General features: G+C 41.8%; 1 protein-coding gene across 5 annotated transcripts in view; it reads right to left on the reverse strand.

Annotated features, from left to right (window-relative positions):
• Positions 1 to 22066, reverse strand: part of KLHL20 (kelch like family member 20) — a 151634-nt gene that overhangs the window by 57067 nt on the left and 72501 nt on the right. For all 5 annotated transcript variants that reach the window (XM_073593211.1, XM_073593214.1, XM_073593213.1 and 2 more), the window contains one exon: positions 15249 to 15822. In XM_073593211.1, coding sequence (XP_073449312.1) covers positions 15249 to 15822 — 574 coding nt within the window. The remainder of the gene's footprint in view (positions 1 to 15248; positions 15823 to 22066) is intronic.

Below are 22066 nucleotides of genomic sequence, written 5' to 3' on the forward strand. Positions count from 1 at the left end.
AATCCTTTATTCGGCAGCTAGCGGGGGTTAAGAGCACCCTGCTAGCGCCCGAAAAGCACAGCTAAATCTAGTGGCTCTTTTCCACCAACGCCCCCGCGTTGGCAGTGTGAAAGGGTGTACACACTTATGCAACCATATTATTTTAGTTTTTTTATTTTTACTTTCCTCCACCCTAAAGATTTCAGTTGTACAGTTTATAGGTCACATTAAGAAGGTGAAAAAAGTTTATAAAATGATTTATCTTTGTCTATTTTTTTTTTTTACATCACAGAAACCTGACATTTTAACAGGGGTGTGTAGACTTAATATCCATTGTGGGTACCCCACTGGGTACTTTCCACAACTATTTGATTCCATTTGGTACCTTGGCCGATATTACTGAAAAAAAAAAAAAAAAAAAAGGAAGAAGACCTACTATAAAAGTCAGGCATTTACATAAATTCATCAGATGCATGTTTAAAAAGAGAAAAAATATTTACTGAAAGTATTGGAATTCCCAGCTCACCAGAACACAGGAAGTGGCACCATTAGCACAAATAATGCCCTGCTGAATTGTCCAGTATTGTCAGTCTAACAATCACAGAAATGGAAGTCACAGGGATGATTTGGCTGCATTTAAATCTGTGCGTTCTGGAAATGCATGTTTCTGCGCACATTCTGGGAACATGCAAAAAAAGCAAGTTGCGCTTGAATTGTCATTCTTTTAATGGCATCCCAAACGCGGCCAGCGTATGAGCATTTAGAAAAAACTGTGCAAAGCTCTACACCTGAAAAAGGTGCAATAACTTCTTTGCCATGTTTGTCAAATGTAAGGCAGCCCACCCCAATGAATGGGCTCTCCTATGCGTGTTGCGCAAAACAAGCAACACCACTGCACATTTCCATTATACTAGGTGAGATTGGGGCCTAAATGTGCTGTTGCCCAATTACTGTCCATACAGCAGCTTGGGGGGTATCCTAAAAGGAGAGGTACTGTTTAGCAACAATGGAGCTCTAGGACTTAGATATGCTGTCTGAAGGGGATAAATAGATCACCAGGAAGGCTACACATAAATATTTTCACAGGTAAAATAGTAGACACACACAGTGCCTTAAAAAAATTTTCATACCCCTTGAAATTTTCCACATTTTGTCATGTTACAACCAAAAACAGAAATGTATTTTATGTGATAGACCAACACAAAGTGGCACATAATTGTGAAGTGGAAGGAAAATGAAAAAATGGTTTTCAAAACTTGTTACAAATAAATATCTGAAAAGTGAGGGGTGCATTTGTATTCAGCCCCCTTTACTCTGATACCCCTAACTAAAATCTAGTGGAACCAATTGCCTTCAGAAGTCACCTTATTAGTAAATAGAGACCACCTGTCTGTAATTTAATCTCAGTATAAATACAGCTGTTCTGTGAAGCCCTCAGAGGTTTGTTAGAGAACCTTAGTGAACAAATTGCATCATGAAGGCCAAGAAACACGCCAGACAGGTCAGGGATAAAATTGTGGAGAAGTCTGAAGCAGTGTTAGGTTATAAAAGAAATATCCCAAGCTTTGAACATCTCACGGAGCACTGTTCAATCCATCATCTGAAAATAGAAAGAGTATGGCACAACTGCAAACCTACCAAGACACGTCCACCTAAACCAACAGGCCGGGCAAGGAGTGCATTAATCAGAAAAGTTGCCAGGAGGCCCATAGTAACGCTGGAGGAGCTGCAGAGGAGCCACAGCTCAGGTGGGAGAATCTGTCCACAGGACAACTATTAGTCGTGCACTCCACAAATCTGGCCTTTATGGAAGAGGGGCAAGAAGAATGCCATTGTTGAACGAAAGCCAAAAGAAGTCCTGTTTGTGATGGGGGGGGGGACGATGAAACGATGAAACACACCAAACATGTGGAAGAAGGTGCTCTGGTCAGATAAGACCAAAATTGAACTTGTTGGCCTAAAAGCAAAACGCTATGTGTGGCGAAAAACTAACACAGCACATCATCCCCACCGTAAAACACGGTGGTGGCACCATCATGTTGTGGGGATGCTTTTCTGCAGAAGGGACAGGGAACCTGGTCAGAGTTGATGGGAAGATGGATGGAGAAAACCTGATAGAGTATTGAGACTGGGGCGGAGGTTCACGTTCCAGCAGGATAAAAACCCTAAACATACAGCCAGAGCTACAAAGAAATGGTTTAGATCACAGCATATTCATGAGTTAGAATGGCCCAGTCAAAGTCCAGACCAAAATCCAATTGAGCTTTTGTGGCAAGACTTGAAAATTGCTGTTCAATGATGTTCATCCAATCTGACGGAGCTTGAGCGACAAAAAAGTAACTCTCTAGATGTGCAAAGATGGTAGAGACATATACAAAAAGACTTGCAGCTGTAATTGCAGTGAAAGGTAGATCTACAAAGTATTTACTCGGGGGGTTGAATACAAATGCACGCCACACTTTCCAGATATTTATTTGTAAAAAAATTGGAAAACCATTTATCCTTCCACTTCACAACTATGTGTCACTTTGTGTTGGTCTATCACATAAAATCCTAATAAAACACATTTACATTTACAGCAGTTTATATACATACATGGCGTTACACCAAGATTTACTGACAGTAATAAAATTATTTTTCCCATGAGGATGCCTGGCTGAAATTTCTATGATGGTGCACTAAACCAAACCATAGGCATGTAAAGGCCTTCAGGACATTTAATATTTGTCCAGGTGGTATATGTATACAGTCCTATGTAAACACGTTTAGGAATCTATGTTAGCTGTTAGAAGAATGACAACTCTATGCGGATGTCAGCTGTTTTCGCAACTCAATAGTTTGCTCTTGAATGCCTGTCATCTCGTCCAGAATATACTGCATACAATTCCATACTTGTAAATTACAGGAAAACTGGCAATGAGAAAAGAAGAAAACAATACCACAAAAACATATTCAGCAAGTAAGAATACACACCTGTTATGTGTATTTTTATAGCCTGATAAAAATATGAATTTATTATGATCAGGACTAGCAGCAGATTTATTAGGGGTGCACATTGCTAATCTGTTTATCTGTACAGTTTATAGAGTTCAAAACCACATCTTTGCAAAAAAAATAATTTTCAGTATGGAATGGGTTTGGTGGTTGGTCCCATAACTAACCCCCAGCGTGCAGGGCAAGGGTATCCTTATCAACCCCATTCCTGAATTCTAATACGGAGAGCCAGGGGACTCCTTCTAGCCATAAGCCTGAATTTGAACATGGAGGAGGACCAGGAGTACTTCTAGCTCTATGCTTGAAGCCCAATATAGAGGCCTAGGTGTACCCACTTTGGACCCATGTCTAAATCCCAATATGAAGGACAAAAGGACCCCTTTTAGCCCAATACTTTAATGCATTCCACAAGAGACTAAGATACTTATTTCAGTCGTATACCCATTCCTCCTTTAAGCCCCATGCCTGACTTTGAACATGGAGGATAGGGGTATTTTTTGTGCTCTATGCCTAATTCCCAACATGAAGGATCAGAGACATTCTCTGCATGGGTTGCCATATAGCTATCGCTCAAACTGTAGTTTCTCAGGATCACTGCACCATCCTGAACCCCAACTTTAGAAAATATATATATTTTTAATACATACACACACGTTATAAATTTTATAATATATATATATATACACATATACACACACACACACACACACACACACACAGTATCTCACAAAAGTGAATACACCCCTCACATTTTTGTACATATTTAATTATATCTTTTAATGTGACAACACTGAAGAAATTACACTTGGCTACAATGTAAAGTAGTGAGTGTACAGCTTGTATAATAGTTTAAATTAGCGGTTCCCTCAAAATAACTCAACACACAGCCATTCATGTCTAAACCGCTGGCAACAAAAGTGAGTACACCCCTAAGTGAAAATGTCCAAATTGGGCCCAAAGTGTCAAAATTTTGTGTGGCCACCATTATTTTCCAGCACTGCCTTAACCATCTTGGGCATGGAGTTCACCAGAGCTTCATGGGTTACCACTGGAGTCCTCTTCCACTCCTCCATGACAACATCATGGAGCTGGTGGATGTTAAAGACCTTGCGCTCCTTCACCTTACATTTGAGGATGCCCCACAAATGCTCAATAGGGTTTAGGTCTGGAGACATGCTTGGCCAGTCCATCACCTTTACCCTAAGCTTCCTTAGCAAGGTAGTGGTCGTCTTGGATTTGTGTTTGGTGTGGTTATCATGTTGGAATACTGCCTTGTGGCCCAGTCTCCAAAGGGAGGGGATCATGCTCTGCTTCAGTATGTCACAGTACATGTTGCCATTCAAGGTTCCCTCAATGAACTGTAGCTCCCCAGTGCAGGCAGCACTCATGCAGCCCCAGATACTGACACTCCCACCACCATACTTGACTGTAGGCAAGACACACTTGTCTTTGTACTCCTCACCTGGCTGCCGCCACCCACACTTGACACCACCTAAAGCAAATAAGTTTATCTAGGTCTCATCAGACCACTGTTCATGGTTCCAGTAATCCATGTCCTTAGTCTGCTTGTCTTCAGCAAACTGTTTGCGGGTTTTCTTGTGATTCTTGAGATCTAAAATGGGTCTGACATCCTCGTTTGGTTTTGGACCCGGAACAGGTCTGAATAAAACCCGAAACCTTGCTCTTTCAATGGGACCACCGATATCACTCTTTGAGACAAGAGATGATCCAAAGCTAGAAAGAGAGAGACTTCTTTTTCACTGGATCTCTGAGAACGTTTGATCTGACAAAAAGAGGAAACGGGAACTCTCGGAACTCTAGTTTGTAACCTAGAGAAATTGAGGAAGCCACCCATCTGTCTTGACATTGTTCCTGCCAGACCTTTGAAAATTGGTCTTATGTAGGTTTCCTCCCCCAGGTCCTTTTTTGGCCCTGGGACTGACCCAGAAGTTTACCTCTTGAATCTAACAGTGGAGGCCGTCGTGACTGCCTGGAGGCTGATGCCCCTGGCACTGGAGAAGAAGCACGTTTAAAAGAAAAATGCTTAAACTTCTTCTTAAACGGTAAAAGGGAACTTTTCCCATTTTAAATTCTTTGGATATACTTATCCAGAACGTCTACAAACAACCGTTCACCATGAAAAGGGAAACTGGTCAAGAGCTTTTTGCATGGCACTTCAGCTGACCAATTTTTCAACCATAGGATTCTACGCACATGTACCAGCCTTGGCATGAGCCGTGAGGCCTGGAGAATAGAATCTTTCATAGCGTCTACTGTAAAACACAACGCTTCTGATATCCCTGCCAACTCCTGGGCCTGTTGATCAGGAATAACTGTGTACCTCTATAAACTGGTCCTTTAAGGACTGAGATACTCCGATCGCTGCCAGCGCAGGTTGAACTGAACCTGCGAGTGAAATATAGTTTTTAAAAAGGAACTCCAACTTCTTATCCGTTGGACCCTTTAGCATATGAGCATTTTCTACTGAACTCAGGTCTTTATTTACAGAGGATATAGCAGCATCAATTGCTGGAATTACCCATTTCTTATAAAACTCTTCCTCCATAAGATAAAGTATTGAAAACTTTTTCGGAGGAAAAAACTGTTTATATGGGTGCTCCCACTCAGAATACATTAGCTTCCTTAGCCATCAATGGATAGGAAAAGAATGAACACATTGGGGAGGCTTTAGTGAACCCAAACCAGAAGTGGGCTCATCAACTGACTGCGTTATTGGCAGTAAAAAAGTGGAGTGGACCAATTCAGTGAGAGACTGTACCAACAAGAAGAGGGGAAGAAAAATGCACACAGGGGGGCATCTGGTGGGGAGAGGGAACCCCCCTAGACTTACCGGAGGTCTGTTGCTTGCCCGAAGGAAGAAGAAACTGCTGCTTCCTAGACACAACGTGGGCTTTCTGAGACACATGAGACGGTAAGTGCTCAATACAGCCCCCAGTGGTGACACATAGACATGACAATACTTACTACATTTAAAGGAGACAATCATAAGAAAATTTCTTTTTAAATTTCTTAGAAAACTCCACTTAATTTTCCCGCCGCAGGGTTTTCTGTGGTAAACCAACAGACCCAATCTTCACCCTTCACGGTGGGTTCCGGTAAACCTTCAGGAGCTGGGGATCCTCGATCACAATCCTGGACCTGTAATAGCACCACCGCCAGTAAAAACTTTATGGCCTTACTACCAAAATGTACTGGATTCCGGGGTCCAGCTCTCTAAAAAGAGAAGCGTTACAGGCAGGACCTCGTTTCTTTGGATACAAGGCCCGGGTACCATTCAATTCGGCCAAAAAGACACTTTGAATGGATCCAGTTGCATGGCTAGCCCCGGCAAGGATTGCTCCAGTGGAGCTCAGCACAGCACATCTTTACTCGTGACCAACACCTTAGACACTGGCGAAAAAACTGAGGTACTCCCAGTAGTGGGAGGGGTTATATAGGGAGTGCACTTTTTGTCTTACGGCGTGCCAGTGTCCATCACCTGAAGGTGGCCTATAACCCCACATAGTAACTACTATGGCTCTGTGTCCCGTGATGTACGATAAGAAACTGATTTTTTTTTTTTACACAAAGTTGTCAATTTATAAGATATTTCTAACACATAGTATGTATATAGCAAAGATTACACCCCAAAATACATTCTGCTACTCCTCCCGAGTATGGCGATAACACATGGGAGACTTTTACTAGGAGCATAAATTACACATCTCATTTCATTCCTACCCATCATACTTTTGAAAGTCCTTGAGCACCAGGACAGTGGAATTACCCACAAAATGACCTCATTTTGGAAAGCAAACACCCAAACGTATATTCTATGAGGCAAGGGCTGCAGATAGTTACTCGGGTTACCACCGTCTCGACGAACAGTGTTCCCGGGAACACGCCTCCACCAACACGATCGCGTGCGCATGCAACGTGCAAAGTGGGGCGGTACCATCTGTGATTGGCCGTGACTTCATCATGGCCGATCACGTGGTAAACAGCCATGCCCAATGGCTGTTCACCCCCCTCAGTGGCGAGCGGTGTCTCTGTGACACGCCGCCACCGAAGGTACAGGGCTGCGCGCACACGATCACATGCATGCCCTGTTTAAATGGACGGACGTCATAGAACGCCCGCACAGAACAAGAGCCGCACCACCTAGCCGTCATATGACGGCCGGCAAGCGGATAAGCTGTACACTCACTACTTTACATTGTATCAAAGTGCCATTTCTTCAGTGTTGTCACATGAAAAGATATAAAATATTTACAAAAATGTGAGGGGTGTACTCACATACACACACACTTTTTGCCTGTGGGCAATTTGAATGCTTTTGGCATGTCTTTGTTCCAATAAACTTTTTTTTGTATTGGGTAGTGCACTAGGCTTTTGCAAACCTTTTTAACAAACTATATATATATATATATATATATATATATATATATATATACACATATACACACACACACACAGTATATACACACACACACATTATATATTTATATATACACACACATTATATATATATATATATATATATATATATATATATATGCTTTTTTTTTTTTTTTAAATACGTGCGAAAGACTTTCACGAAAACACTTTGAAATAGCAATTCTACTCCGGTGAAAAAAACAAAAACAAAAAACAACTGTATTCCAGAAAATGAATAGAAAGAGCTTGATAACTGGAGAAGAGCTGTTCATGTGACTGACAGATCACACATCTGGGCTCTACTCCCAGCTTTTCCACCACAGAACTTTCATTTAGTTCTGTTACACTCTGCTAACTACAGAGACCCAAAGCCAGTGGAATGTAGAGCACATTCGGTAAACACATTTTTTTCAACCAGAGGTCCAGTGTAAAATTTATGCTGCACTGCCTTACACTGTGGAACCTATATATTTCAGCTCTACTTACTAGACAGTACTGCCTTCTTCAGTTCCAAGCCCTAATCATAGGAAGCCATGGGTTCCATACACTGCATGGATGATAGCTTAATAGCCTGAAACAGCTGTATGCAGTTTGGAATAAAGCTCCATAATATTAGGCTATATAGTTGTGCTACACACCAGCTGTTCTGGGTAAGCACCTGGCCACAGGGGGTCAAAAAATGCTCTATGCACTGTCCTGAAATGAAATAGAATCCTCTTATTTTGGGTATATGTGATGGACAGAGGTATGTAAAACACCTTCTGTTTAAAGTGATTATAAAAAGTTTTTTTTTTAATAACAAACATGTTATACTTACCTGCCCTGTGCAGTGGTTTTGCACAGGGCAGCCTGGATCATCCTCTTCTTGGGCCCCTCTTCGCTGCTCCTGGCGAGTGCCCCCACATCAAACAGCTTGCTATGGGGGCAACCGAGTCTAGTTGAAGCTCCGTGTGTCCATTTAGACACATAGCAGTTCAGCCTGCCCCCCCTCTCCTGATTGCCTGACTTTGATTGACAGCCACTGGGGCCAATGGCACCGCTGCTGTGTCTCAGCCAATCAGGAGGGCGAGTCCAGGATGGCCAAGGGACTCAAGGACATCGCTGGACAGAGATGGGGCTCAGGTATTTATTAGGGGGTCTGTGGGGGCTGCTACACACAGAAGGCTTTTTATCTTCATATAATGAATGCACGAAGATAAAAAAAACCTTCTGACTTTACAACTCCCTTAAAGAGGAAGAAAACTAATGGGTTTTACGTCCTCTTTTTTCCCCTGCAAAGTAAAAGCATAATGGGCTAGTATGCATCGCATACTAGCCCATTATGTGCCACTTACCCGCAATCGAAGCCTGTGCTGTCCCCGCATCCATCTTCGATCCTCTTCCTTCCGGGGCCGCGGACTCCGGCTCTGACTGGCCAGAGTTGAGTGACGTCATTCCCGCGAATGCACGCGGGAGCAATCAGTCACGGCACTTGCTAGTGAAGAAACGGCTCGGAGGGCCGTTTCTTCACAGCGAATTCACTGATGACATCATCGGCTCACGTTTAGGAGATATTTACAGTACCTATAGCTAAGCCTCATTATGGGCTTACCTATAGGTACAACTTCCACGTAGGGGGTATACAACTATTTTAAAGGAATGCTTTACTGTGTTAAACTCTAAACCTACTAACACAGCTCTTTGAGTCTTTGCAAAGACTTCCTTTCAAGTCCATTGGGTCACCGATGCAGATAAACATTACATAGATCAAGAGGATTCCAAATGGCCACAGAACCCTTCAGTTATAAACATTGTGGACTGCAGCCCGCTTTTTAGATTTGTGTCAATATGGGCGTTACTGTGCTAACCTCGAGTAACAAAGAAAAAGCAGCTACATAAAAATGTGACAAACATATAAAGAATCAAATGGTGAATAATGTAGCACTAACAAGTAAACACAAATATGTTTATATAAGTGAAGCGGTGCAAAAGTCAAATATACACAAATAGCATGTGAAAAAGACTATATAAAAAAGTACAATAAATAAGGAAATCTTTTGAAAGAGGCCTGTGCGTCAACCACCAAATAATGATGAATCAGACGTGGATCAAGCTGGCACTGTCCGGTATAGGGATCAAAAGGTGGTACATCTTCAACAAAGGAGAGAGGTATATATAGTCTTACCGGAACAGGTGGACTCAAATGTCAACGACAAAGTCATACAGGCAAGGTGCCGGAATCAGCAATACACAAAACTCCAAAGGGTCCAGGACCTCGGAAGATGAATCCAGGGATATTATGGATGACCACCAAACGAACCTCCAATGGAAGGAGCACCGAGACTGGATCTTGGATGTAAAAAGACCGACTGGACAGCAGGAGAACTCATCCGAATGGTATGTAAAGAAATAATGCTTCCATATGGTGTGGGTCAAACAATGAGGATTTTATTTCTGAAAACCGCCATACAGCGATGAAGATGAAAAACTGTGGTCATAGATAAAAAAAAGCAGGGCAATGTGGGGAGCAATACGCCTAGCCCAACGCGTTTCGACCAGAGAGGCCTTCAACTGGGGCAATTGCAATTTCGTTTGGTGGTCATCCTTAATATCCCTGGATGCATTTTCTGAGGTCCTGGACCCTTTGGAGTTTCGTGTATTTGCGGATTCCGGCACCTTGCCTGTATGACTCTGTCGTTGACATTTGAGTCCACCTGTTCCGGTAAGAGTATATATACCTCTCTCCTTTGTTGAAGATGTACCACCTTTTGATGTTCCCTTTACTGGACAGTGCCAGCTTATTCCACCTCTGACTCATCATTATTTGGTGGTTGACGCACAGGCCTCTTTCAATAGATTTCCTTATTTGTTGAACTTTTTTATATAGTCTTTTTCACATGCTATTTATGTATATTTGACTTTTGCACCACTTCACTTATATAACAATATTTGTGTTTACGTGTTAGTGCTACATTATTCACCATTTGATGCTTTTTAGATTTAACGTTGATCTTGTACCACCCCATGTACAAGCAGTAGTAGGCACCCTACAATGTAAGATTTTTAGAAACAGGATTGTAGCCTGATCCTTATATAGACAACATACTAGGAGCATGTGGCTCATACATCAAAGAGCTGAACCTCTGTACCTACTCCCTTAATCAGAACCTTTAACCAAACAACATTTTTAACTTTATCCATCTCACTACCTTCTTGTGAGTAAGCACACATATATATGGAATAATATGCATGCTATGCCTGGACTTGATATTAAATTTGCAACATCCCTGTGTATTGTTTTGCCTAGATGTGGCAGGTGGGAGTTGGCAGAATCTGACCCCATTCTAGTCACTGCAGCCCTCAAAGCCTCACAGAGGATGCAATTCAGCAAGAACATTCATGCTTTTATCTAACAATTTAACATCTAATAGGTGGAAGTTAAAATATATGTATAAGTATTTATTGATGGATATAATGGTTTGCCATAAACACCACTTTGTTAAAGGTCAGCAATGTACAAACCTACAGACAGGCAGGCTTTTTATAAACAGTTTAGACCCTAGAGGTCTCTTCTTTCATATATATACCCTCTGCCTGTCAGCGGGGCTAATGTGCAACTCAGACATTTACCACCTGGTCTGCATGCCGCAGCGATGTATTTCCCGCGCAAGCGCAGGAGTAATGTCACATCGGCTCAGCCAATCAAGCGGCCAAAGATGCGAAACCCGGAAGGAAGATCCGGTGAAGATGTAAGCACATGGACTGGTAGAGCCCTGGTAGCACATCACTGGAGGGCTCAGTTTGTAGGCAAGTCTGTCAGAGCATACTAGTACATTATGGCTTAAATTTCTTTTATGTTCCGATCGAGACTTCACTAACGCTTTATCGATGTTAAAATGGTTGCAAACCTCAGGTCATGAAATCTGAACTAAGCACATATATCTATAGGGTTTACTTCTCTCCCCAAAGCTCAAAGTGTCGTTTCTCTCTGGTGCTTTGTTCCTCTGTAATCAGCATGAGTCACTTCTAATAAGTTTTCCTGACACATGAAATATATTTGTGACGGGGAGGGAGCTTGTCTATTCACCACACAGCTCTGTATTCTTCCTTCAACCCCGTTTGCTGTGAGGAGGGGGGTGAGCTTTCCTCCAGTCAGCTCTCACACAGTGTAACTGTAGGTCTCCACCCCCTCCTCTGTGATACGAACAGCAGATGGAGAAGAATTTTACCACAAATCTGCCCTTTTGAAGGTGTGTAAAAAAACACTAAATGTACATACCAGTACCAAAGGAAAACTCTTGTCCCTCCCTGTCTGTCATGTACCAGCTCCAATTAGCAGGGGACATTTGGGAGCCTGAAGATCATCTGACACCTTGAAAATCATTTTCAAATTTTTTTTCAGGGAAGTATATGCAAAACATGTAGAGACACACATGAGAGTAGGTATCCCTTCATTAATGTTTACTTCCAAAGAGCAAATCGCTTCTGTCATTGAGCGTTTGTAAGAATTCAGCTAGATAAGCTGTAACATTTTGCAATGGTCAGCAGTACACATGCATATCACACAAAAATATGTAGTCATGCTTAAGGAATGGTGTCATGTGCACACAAAGTATGCAAGAACTTCACATAGAACCACTGCAATATACAAATTTAACCAAAACAGTCAAATAACATTGGGTTCCCCTAAAAACAACATAAAGGGCTCAAGAAATTTAGTACACCGTAATATGTATTTTTTTTTAGATGCACTACCTACCCTAGCCCTGAACTAAGGTGCGTGCGATAAGGGAATAAAAACCACACACAGACAGCAGAGTTATGGGCCTTAAACAACTATTCCAACAATCCACATGCATACTGCACCATAATAATGAATTGACCAGGTATTTAAAATTGACCAATGGTCAACAGTAATAGACAAATATTTAACAATATATAATGGATGCAAAATGATTATGATGGTTTATTGCAAGTTAAAACAGAACACAGAAAGCTGCAACTAAATTAAATTTATTGACCGACAATACCCCCAAAATATATTTACCAGAAGCCACAGTGTTCCCATAACTGCTTGCACCTCGGCTGGCTGCAGTCAGTCCTGACTCCTGAAATGGCATGTGAATCCAGCATGCCTATCAGAATTCTGGTTTGATCTCTAAATAGATGTGGAAAAGAGGAGGGGGGGGGGGGGTGCACAAGCTCGCTCACACACATATATACACACACATGTGGTCCTACACTCCGATACAGAAACTGATATCACAAGCATGGCAGAGGCCATCTGAGAGCTTGACTGAAATCCCACCTGGGACTCTGGCAATGGTATGCAAATTAGAAGACACAGTATACCATGGGAAAAGATTAACTGCTTCCCATAAGAGGGATCCTGCAAGTATCATACTCATGACAAATAACCAGCTCTCCACTGAAAGTAGCATATATATATATATATATATATATAAAAAACACAACATCAGCAGAAAAAGACAAAAGCATATTTTGGATTTAAAGTAAAACTATAGGATAAAAAAATGTTTTCCCCATTTTGGATAGAGCAAGGGAGGGTTATAACTGTAAGGTTTACTTATGCCATCTGTGTCCCATTGGAGAGATTTACCTCCTCTTCCTAAAGCGATATTATCGCAGCCTAAAGCGATATTAAACCCAAAAACAAAAAATGTAATGTATTACAGCTTACCAATCCTTAGATGTGGTGACTGCATTAGCTTTAGCATTTTAGGAATTTTTTTCTTTATTTCAGCCAGTAACACATTTCATGTTTTTGGGTGTCTGCATTCTAGAAGGAGGAACAACACCTTTGGACAGCAGCATTGTCAGTCTGCGAGGAGGGAAGTGTTATGCCCTGTACACACGATCGGACATTGATCGGACATTCCGACAACAAAATGCATCGGATTTTTTCAGACGGATTTTGGGCCAAACTTGTCTTGCATACACACGGTCGCACAAAGTTGTTGGAAAATCTGATCGTTCTGAACGCGGTGACGTAAAACACGTACGTCGGGACTGTAAACGGGGCAGTAGCCAATAGCTTTTGTCTCTTAATTTATTCTGAGCATGTGTGGCACTTTGTGCGTCGGATTTGTGTACACACGATCAGAATTTAAACGATCGGATTTTGTTGTCGGAAAATTTTATATCCTGCCCTCAAACTTTGTGTGTCGGAAATTCCGACGGAAAAAGTCCGATGGAGCCCACACACGGTCGGAATTTCCGACAACACAATCCGATCGCACCTTTTCCATTGGAAAATCCTACCATGTGTACAGGGCATTAGACTTGCAGATATAGATAGACTTGAATAACAAAGTTGAGCCAGCAATTTAAGATAAAGGTTTTAAAAAATAAATATATAAAAGTTCATGATTGCAAGATCCCGTCAGTGGTAAATGGTTTGTCTCAATACTCTAACTGCTAATTTTGTCTGGACAGGTTGGTCTGCTTAAAGAGGTTGAATGATAACAGGATTTACTAGCCAGATGACCAGATAAAGGGGAAAAAAAAAAAAAAAAAAGAATGCAGAAACCACATCTACGAATTGGTAAACTGCAATAATACAATTTTATTTTTGGGTTTAATACTGGGTTTAATAACAAACTTATCTTGTCTTAAAATGTCCACTCCTTTCTAATACCTATGCTGGCTAATCTGTGTAACAAGACACATATATACTTACCTATTTTAAGCCCACTCCGGTCCCGTTCCATGATCCAGCTCTCCTGTGTGATCCAGCTCTCCTGTGTCAGCCAGCAACTGCAGGGGAGAGGAGGGAATGCAGACAATGGATGTGCCATAGGACTCTATGGGTGATGTCACTGCTCCAGGCTTTAGTAGTCCTTGTTGATCGCTCTCTCCTCTCCCTTGCAGCCACCACTGGCTGACACAGGAGATCACATGACCAGACCAGAGCGGGCTGAAAATAGGTAGGTATATGCATTTTTTTTTACACAAGTTAGCAGCATAGGTGTTAGGAGGGAGGAGGGGACATTTTTATGACTAAATAGGTTTATGCTGGAACTCTACTTTAAACTGTTGAACTGAAATGGCAAGCATGCAAACTTAATGAGGTGTACATAGCAGATAAAGTGCAGTAAGTCTTTGAAACCAACCAATCAAGAATCCCCTTGAATGCAGTCTATAGCAAAACTAATTCTGAATGGCTGTCATGTACATTTCTATTTTTAAATTGCTTATTACAGGCAAATCCACAGTGAGATGCTTAAACAAAAAACACTTGCAAGGTTAAAAAAAAAAGCTCACTGCACTTGGTGGTTATGTAAAATGCTAACAGTTTCTGTAAAGCACTTCTGCTAGTTGCTGCTCATTGAAAACCTTGCTTGGTGTATGCAAATGGATAATTTTCTTTGCGTCACATTATGCTCCGGTTGGTTCTAATAAAGAAAAGGTTACAGCAGCTTCTCTAAAGAGTTATGTTACCACTGGAGAACTAACTTGACTGTCTTATGCAAACAAAAGCAATGTTTATTGAACAAAAGAGCACACGATTTGCAAAAAAAATAGAAATAGAAAACCATGGATTTACAAACTCTCATTAAGATATTGAAAGACACACAGGGACCTGCATTAACTGCCAGTTTGCCAAGTTTTAGAAAACTAAAGGTTTGCTTTACATGTACAGCCCAAGACCAGGAAGGATTGTATTGTGGGGTTTCAGAATAGCATGACATTTGTGTGTGTAAAGGTGGTATATCCTTTGGTTGTCATCACCGTGTCCTTTTGTCATTTAACAAGCACATCAAACAAACAACTGCTGGGAAACTTTATCCCATGTAAAGCACTGACTTTGTGCCTTATACAATTTTCCATCCCCTTACCTCCTGGAAGTTGTGCTGGGTAAATTTGTCTGCAATTCTCAGCAACTCTCTGCAGGAGTGAGTGTCAGCAAAGGCTCGGATACCTAGACAGTTGGAGGGATCAAGCTGTCGCTTCAGGAATTCACAGCAGGCTTCCTGGATTTCTGCAAGTTGAAGAAGGCATGCAGCTGGTAGAAGGGTTTGTACATTGCCCTCTTCCACTGTGATTTGGGATGTGTATGAGAAGTCAATAAGCAATTCCATGGCTCGCTCATCAATGTCCCGGATTACTACCTCAGTCTGACGACTTTCAGCCAATTCTCCAGTAAACATAGCCCTGAAATAAGGGCTACAAGCAGAGAGAATGACCCGATGGGCATAGATCTTCTTGGCACCAACAACAAGCACTACATCGCAGAGTTCTCTGTGTTTTCGTAGAAGGTTAATGACCTCCAAGGTCTGCCGTGGATGCTTATCCGAGACATAAGGCATTCGAGCTGGTTGTGGGACCCCCTCCGGCAGTTTGTTGGGGTCTCCTAGGGTGCAACGGCTCGTTACATCCATTCCAGTCTCACCTGGGCGAGTGCTGAGACACCTAAAAGTAAAAATAAGAGCAAAAAAAAAATCAATGACCATAAATACAAACAATGTGAAAATCCACTTAAGTCAGTCATTCACCAACAATATACAGGATGAGAGGCGTAAAAAGGTAAATGTACACTGCTCTTTGAAAAATTAAAGGAGTCCAGCCAAAGCTTGTTTGGCTGTTACTTCTATCACAGGAGTGCAGTTCGTTTTGCACTCCTGTGACCCATTTTGACATCACAGAAGTCAGTCCAGGCACCGCGACAATGAAGTCTGGATCCGACCACATGCCTGGACAGAACTCAGGCTCTCAGCGAGCCGCTGAGAGCCTGAGCCGGCCACCCCCTTCACAGCCCAGTGCTCCAACGAGCGAGGAGGGAGCAGGGCAGAGAACTGCAACTGACAGTCTACAGCTCTCTGCTTGGGGAGCTCCAAACACCAAGTGATCAGCTGCGTTCAAGCGCTCAATTCTCAGTGCAGGCGCCAGGGGACCGATGCTGCATCCACCGAGGTAAGCATGATTCCTAAAAAAAATTAAAAAAACAGAAAAAAAAACCCTTTACTTCTCTTTTAAAAGTCATCATAGAATTAACTTTTAATAAACCGCAAGTCAGGGTAAGATTTGTCCAACCTACAAAAAGCCAGGAAATCAAAATGCAAGCATTAGCCTTAGCGAGGAAGAGATGAGTGAAGGGGAAACAGAGGGGAAAGGCAGAATCGGGGTGGGGGGGACCCTACCAACAAAAGTACGTCTAAGGCTGGCCATAGATGGTACAAATCTCAGCCGGTTTAGCAGGGACCAGCCAAGATTGGAACCGTGTATGGGCAGGCTGAATGTACCAAGTTGATCGATCAACTTGGTTACAACCAGCCTTACGGATTTTGCATGTGATTATTGCTAGCGGCTAGCAATAATCACCGTCTTCTCCAAGAGGGGGAGCCGCCCCCGCCTGGAGAATACAATGGCTCGACGGGAGGGATTCCCCGGTCAAATCCTTTTGTGTTAGTGGAGGAATCAAGGTTGCAGGAAAGAAATTCGCTCCATGTATGGGCAGCTCAAGGCTTGGCAAAGACATACAGTAACTCACAAAAGTAAGTACACCCCTCACATTTTTGTAAATATTTTATTATATCTTTTCATGCGACAACACTGAAGAAATGACACATATGTAAAGTAGGGATTGTACAGCTTGTATAACGGTTTAAATTTGCTGTCCCTTTAAAATAACTCAACACACTGCTGGCAACAAAATTGAGTACACCCCTAAGTGAAAATGTCCAAATTGGGCCCAATTAGCCATTTTCCCTCCCCAGTGTCATATGACTCATTAGTGTTACAAGGTCTCAGGTGTGAATAGGGAACAGTTGTGTTAAATTTGGTGTTATCGCTCTCACTCTTTCATACTGGTCACTGGAATTTCAACATGGCACCTCATGGCAAAGAACTCTCTGAGGATCTGAAAAAAAGAATTGTTGCTCTACATAAAGATGGCCTAGGCTATAAGAAGATTGCCAAAACCCTGAAACTGAGCTGCAGCACAGTGGCCAAGACCATACAGTGGTTTAACAGGACAGGTTCCACTCAGAACAGGCCTCACCATGGTCGACCAAAGAAGTTGATGTCATACCAGAGGTTGTCTTTGGGAAACAGACGTATGAGTGCTGCCAGCATTGCTGCAGAGGTTGAAGTGGTCAGCCTGTCAGTGCTTAGACCATACGCCACACACTGCATCAAATTGGTCTGCATGGCTGTCGTCCCAGAAGGAAGCCTATTCTAAAGATGATGCACAAGAAAGCCCGTAAACAGTTTGCTGAAGACAAGCAGACTAAGGACATGGATTACTGGGAACCATGTCTTGTGGTCTGACAAGACCAAGATAAACTTATTTGGTTCAGATGGTGTCAAGCTCGTGTGGCAGCAACCAGGTGAGGAGTACAAAGACAAGTGTCTTGCCTACAGTCAAGCATGGTGGTGGGAGTGTCATGGTCTGGGGCTGCATTATTGCTGCCGGCACTGAGGAGCTTCAGTAAATTGATGGAACCATGTACTGTGACATACTGAAGAAGAGCATGACCCCCCTCCCTTCGGAAAATGGGCCGCAGGGCAGTATTCCAACATAACGACCCCAAACACACCTCCAAGACGACCACTGCCTTGCTAAAGAAGCTGAGGGTAAAGGTGATGGACTGGCCAAGCATGTTCCCAGACCTAAACCCTATTGAGCATCTGTGGGGCATCCTCAAATGGAAGGTGGAGGAGCGCAAGGTCTCTAACATCCACCAGCTCCGTGATGTCATCATGGAGGAGTGGAAGAGGACTCCAGTGGCAACCTGTGAAGCTTTGTGAACTCCATACCCAAGAGGGTTAAGGCAGTGCTGGAAAATAATGGTGGCCACACAAAATATTGACACGTTGGGCCCAATCTGGACATTTTCACTTAGGGGTGTACTCACTTTAGTTGCCAGTGGTTTAGACATTAATGGCAGTGTTGAGTTATTTTGAGGGGACAGAAAATTTACACTGTTATACAAGCTGTACACTCACTACTTTACATTGTAGCAAAGTGTAATTTCTTCAGTGTTGTCACATAAAAGCATAAACATCCCTGCTACAATTTTCAACGCATCAATTGCTGAACAGCTAAGGCCTTATTCCCCTGAGGCATACAAAAGCGTATGCCCGTAAGGGTGAGCATTTACCCCCACACGGGGAATGCACAGGTGATCCGTGCATTGCTGTGCCGGCAGTCCCTCTGATGTCAAGCTGCTACTCGGACACAGCCACTGCTCCCGATTTGACATCCGTGTGGGTGCAGGTGTGTGTCCCTGAAGTCAAACAGTGTGCGCTTGGGGATACACGTCCACTGTGCTTAAACTGACGTCAGGGAAACAGACATAAAAAGGGTTAGCTGTTCATCTTTAAAATTTTACAGTCAAATTTTGCTGATAAAATGGAGATAAGATGACAAAAGACAGCCAACGCATATAGGAGGGGGATTCTATCTGTAAAGGGTCCTGGGAGGTGTTCTATATCAAAAAGGAGCATCAGTAGTCACAATGGAATTGTCCTTGAGAAACTCATACAAGCACAATTTGAACAGGTTTCTAAAGCTGGCCACAGACTGTTCGAATCTCAGCCAGTTCAGTGGGGACTGGCCAAGATTCGAACTATGTATGGGCAGGCTGAACGTACCAAAGTTGATAGATCAATTAACTTGGGTACAACCAGCCTGTCAGATTTTACATGTGATTATTGCTAGCAGCTATTATAGCTGCTAGCAGTAATCTGTGTTCTCCTGACAGGGACGGCTCCCTCTACTCTGTGGGAGAGATTTCCCCCATCAACAAGGACTGTGTCGATTGGGGGAATCAAGTGATTTTCTTTCCTGCAACCAAAGAAAAATCGCTCCATCTATGGCTGGCTTAAAGCACATGTGACTAATGGTGCCCCTGTTTTGACACAGACAACAGCTCAGGACCATTTTCAGGCATAGAGTCCTATAGAAAGCCTTTTCATTTCCCATTTAAGCCCTAATGAAGAGGGATTGTTTGGACCTCAAAATGCTTTGGCTGTCCTTTGTCTTCCGTAAACAACTATAGTGTCTTAAGATCACCAATCAGCACATTTTTTGTAAATTTTACTTGAATTTCTCAGTGGAGGCCACTGTCTTGTTTTGGAGGAGCCCTGCATTGTGGTAGAGTTGCCAAGGTTAGGTCATCAAGCTCATCCAATGCTCTCTGACCGATTGACAGACGTTCAGAGTCCAGTGCCTCAAATCCACTATCACATCCTTTTTACAGTGCCAGAATAGAGATTCACATTATTAAAAGGGAGCATTGGTAATTCCAGTAGATGATCTGCCTTTTAAAGCATGCGTGAAAAAAAAAATTACTCTCATTTTTAAATACAATACAAATGTATTACATTAGCGTCAAAACTTCTACAGCAAGAAAACTGAGGTCACTTGAAAAGCTTTGTCAAAGTAAACAAAAAAGGCAGAAAATACAGCACAATCACAATCAAACCACATTAAGTAGCCATCTAAAGAAATATGCATATATTGGGAAAAACATTATGCATAAAAGGTATGTGGGTGCAGATCCACTTCCTCTTTGCACTAGTAAAAAAATAAAGATAAAATAAAATAAAAAAGTAAATGTGTACCTATTATTGTGTATATATTACAACTCCTGATGATACAAGTGCACTGTGCTTCTTATATCTATATTATGCAAATCCTTTGTATCCTCTTTAAAAAAGCATTAAAAATGATAAAAATGTGAAAAAATCTTAATAACTACAACCTAACACAAACTTTGAAAGTGTATCAATGCGGATCCACCACTTCCTCTTTCTGTTAGTATTAATAAAACATATATAGCACTCTTTATGTACAATTGCAAGCCCCAAAGAGGGTGCCCAGGTGAGGAGTTTGTCAAAATAGCCTAGCAGGTCAATTAACTCACCTAATTATATGTTTTTGCATAATACATATTAAAGCTAAAACATACTGTAACTCCTTAAAATAAAGTAACTTACTAGGTTAAATGATTATCAGGACCTGTTCACACGGTTTCAAAATACTAAGTAGCTGTTTAAACAGCCTGGACATAACTAATTGTATTACTTTCAACTGGGACATTTTGCTTGTGGTTTTTTATAATCTCTAAATATTCTAGAAAAGTTTTATGATAGTCTAGGGGACACAAGCAATGCACTCACTTGTAAAATGCCCAATAAAAGCAACAAAAAGCATCTTCAATCCCTAAAACATTTGAAAAATGCTTATATACTGCATGCAGGGGGGCAAGCAGCCACTAAATATATGTGGCAGCTGAAACTGTTGCATTTGTCTGCTTGTCATATTTGTAATGTTTTATATTTAAAATGCAGAAACGGGACAACATTTTTTTTTTTTTTTATAAATGCTTACAGAAGGAACAAATAAAAAATAAAAATGTTACAACCACATTATTTTATTGCACACGTTATATTAAGTGTAAATGTACCCATTTGTTACCAACAAAAAGTGATGGGTAAATTATAAGGCTACAGTATGATTAAACAATAACATACGAAGAAAAAAAGGCAAAAAAAAAACAAAAAAAACAAAAATAAAAAACAAAAAACAAACTTTTCCTTCTTTACGAGCATCTGAAACACAACTGGACAACTGCTTTGTGTAAAGCTTTAAAAGTGTCAAAGCAAACGTTTGCGCATGCAACATACACCCTCATCCCATAAATTCTTTAGATGCTCAGGCAACTAAGGTCTTTAACCTGCTCATACAACTGTGAAAAACTGGTATTCAAGCTGCACAGGGACAAGCTTTTCCAAGTTTTATTCTGTAATTTATAAAACCCAATTTACCAGGCTATGAGATCTGGCATCTGTGCGGTTTTCTCCCTTCTTACTCAGGAACTGACACAGCAAGGAGCTGCTCCTAGGATCTGCAAGAGAGTGTGGAAAGTGTCGAGTAAACGACACAAGGGGTGCTTTTCTCGGACTCCCATTTCATTTATCCAACAGCTGCAGAGTGAAACTGGACCTGAGCCGTTTTGGAAGTGGTCTAACATATGAGAAAACATTAAAATGCATTTATATATAGAATAGGCAGGGGAGGGAGGATGGGCATTTATGCTACAATCCTTTAAAGTGGATGTAAACCCTCTCCTATACCCAGTGATGTGAATAGCCTCAGATGATACAGAGAGGTGAAACAAATCTCCCTACATAAGTTTTACATATATATGTGCTGTCTTCAGCTTTCTATTTTCTTTAGAAAGCGCACATCTTTTTAGAAATCTTTCTTGCCGTTTCAGCAGTGGGAGTCGAGTCTGGGCATACACTATGTCTGAGCTGATTGGAAGGAAGGCACCCGTCCCCCACATAGGCAGAGGAACAAAGAAACTTGCAGAGCTGCAGTCTGAATAGACCAGCTCTCTGCTAATTTATCTTCAAGTTCCCTCCCCGACACAAATTTCCAGCTGCTGTTATCTCCTGTGCCGGGAGAACTTGTCAGAAGTTATGCTGATAACAGAGGAACGAAGCAGCAGAAAGACATGGGACTTAGAGGTTTGGAGAGAGATAAGTAAACACTACAGATATATGTGCCCAGGTCAGATTTCATGAATGGGGTTTACAGTGAGGGAAAAAAGTATTTGATCCCCTGCTGATTTTGTATGCTTGCCCACTGAAAAAAACGATCAGTCTATAATTTTAACAGTGAGACAGAACAAAAAAAATACCCAGA

The sequence above is a fragment of the Aquarana catesbeiana genome, linkage group LG07 (assembly GCF_042186555.1).
Source record: "Aquarana catesbeiana isolate 2022-GZ linkage group LG07, ASM4218655v1, whole genome shotgun sequence".
Taxonomy (NCBI): domain Eukaryota; kingdom Metazoa; phylum Chordata; class Amphibia; order Anura; family Ranidae; genus Aquarana; species Aquarana catesbeiana.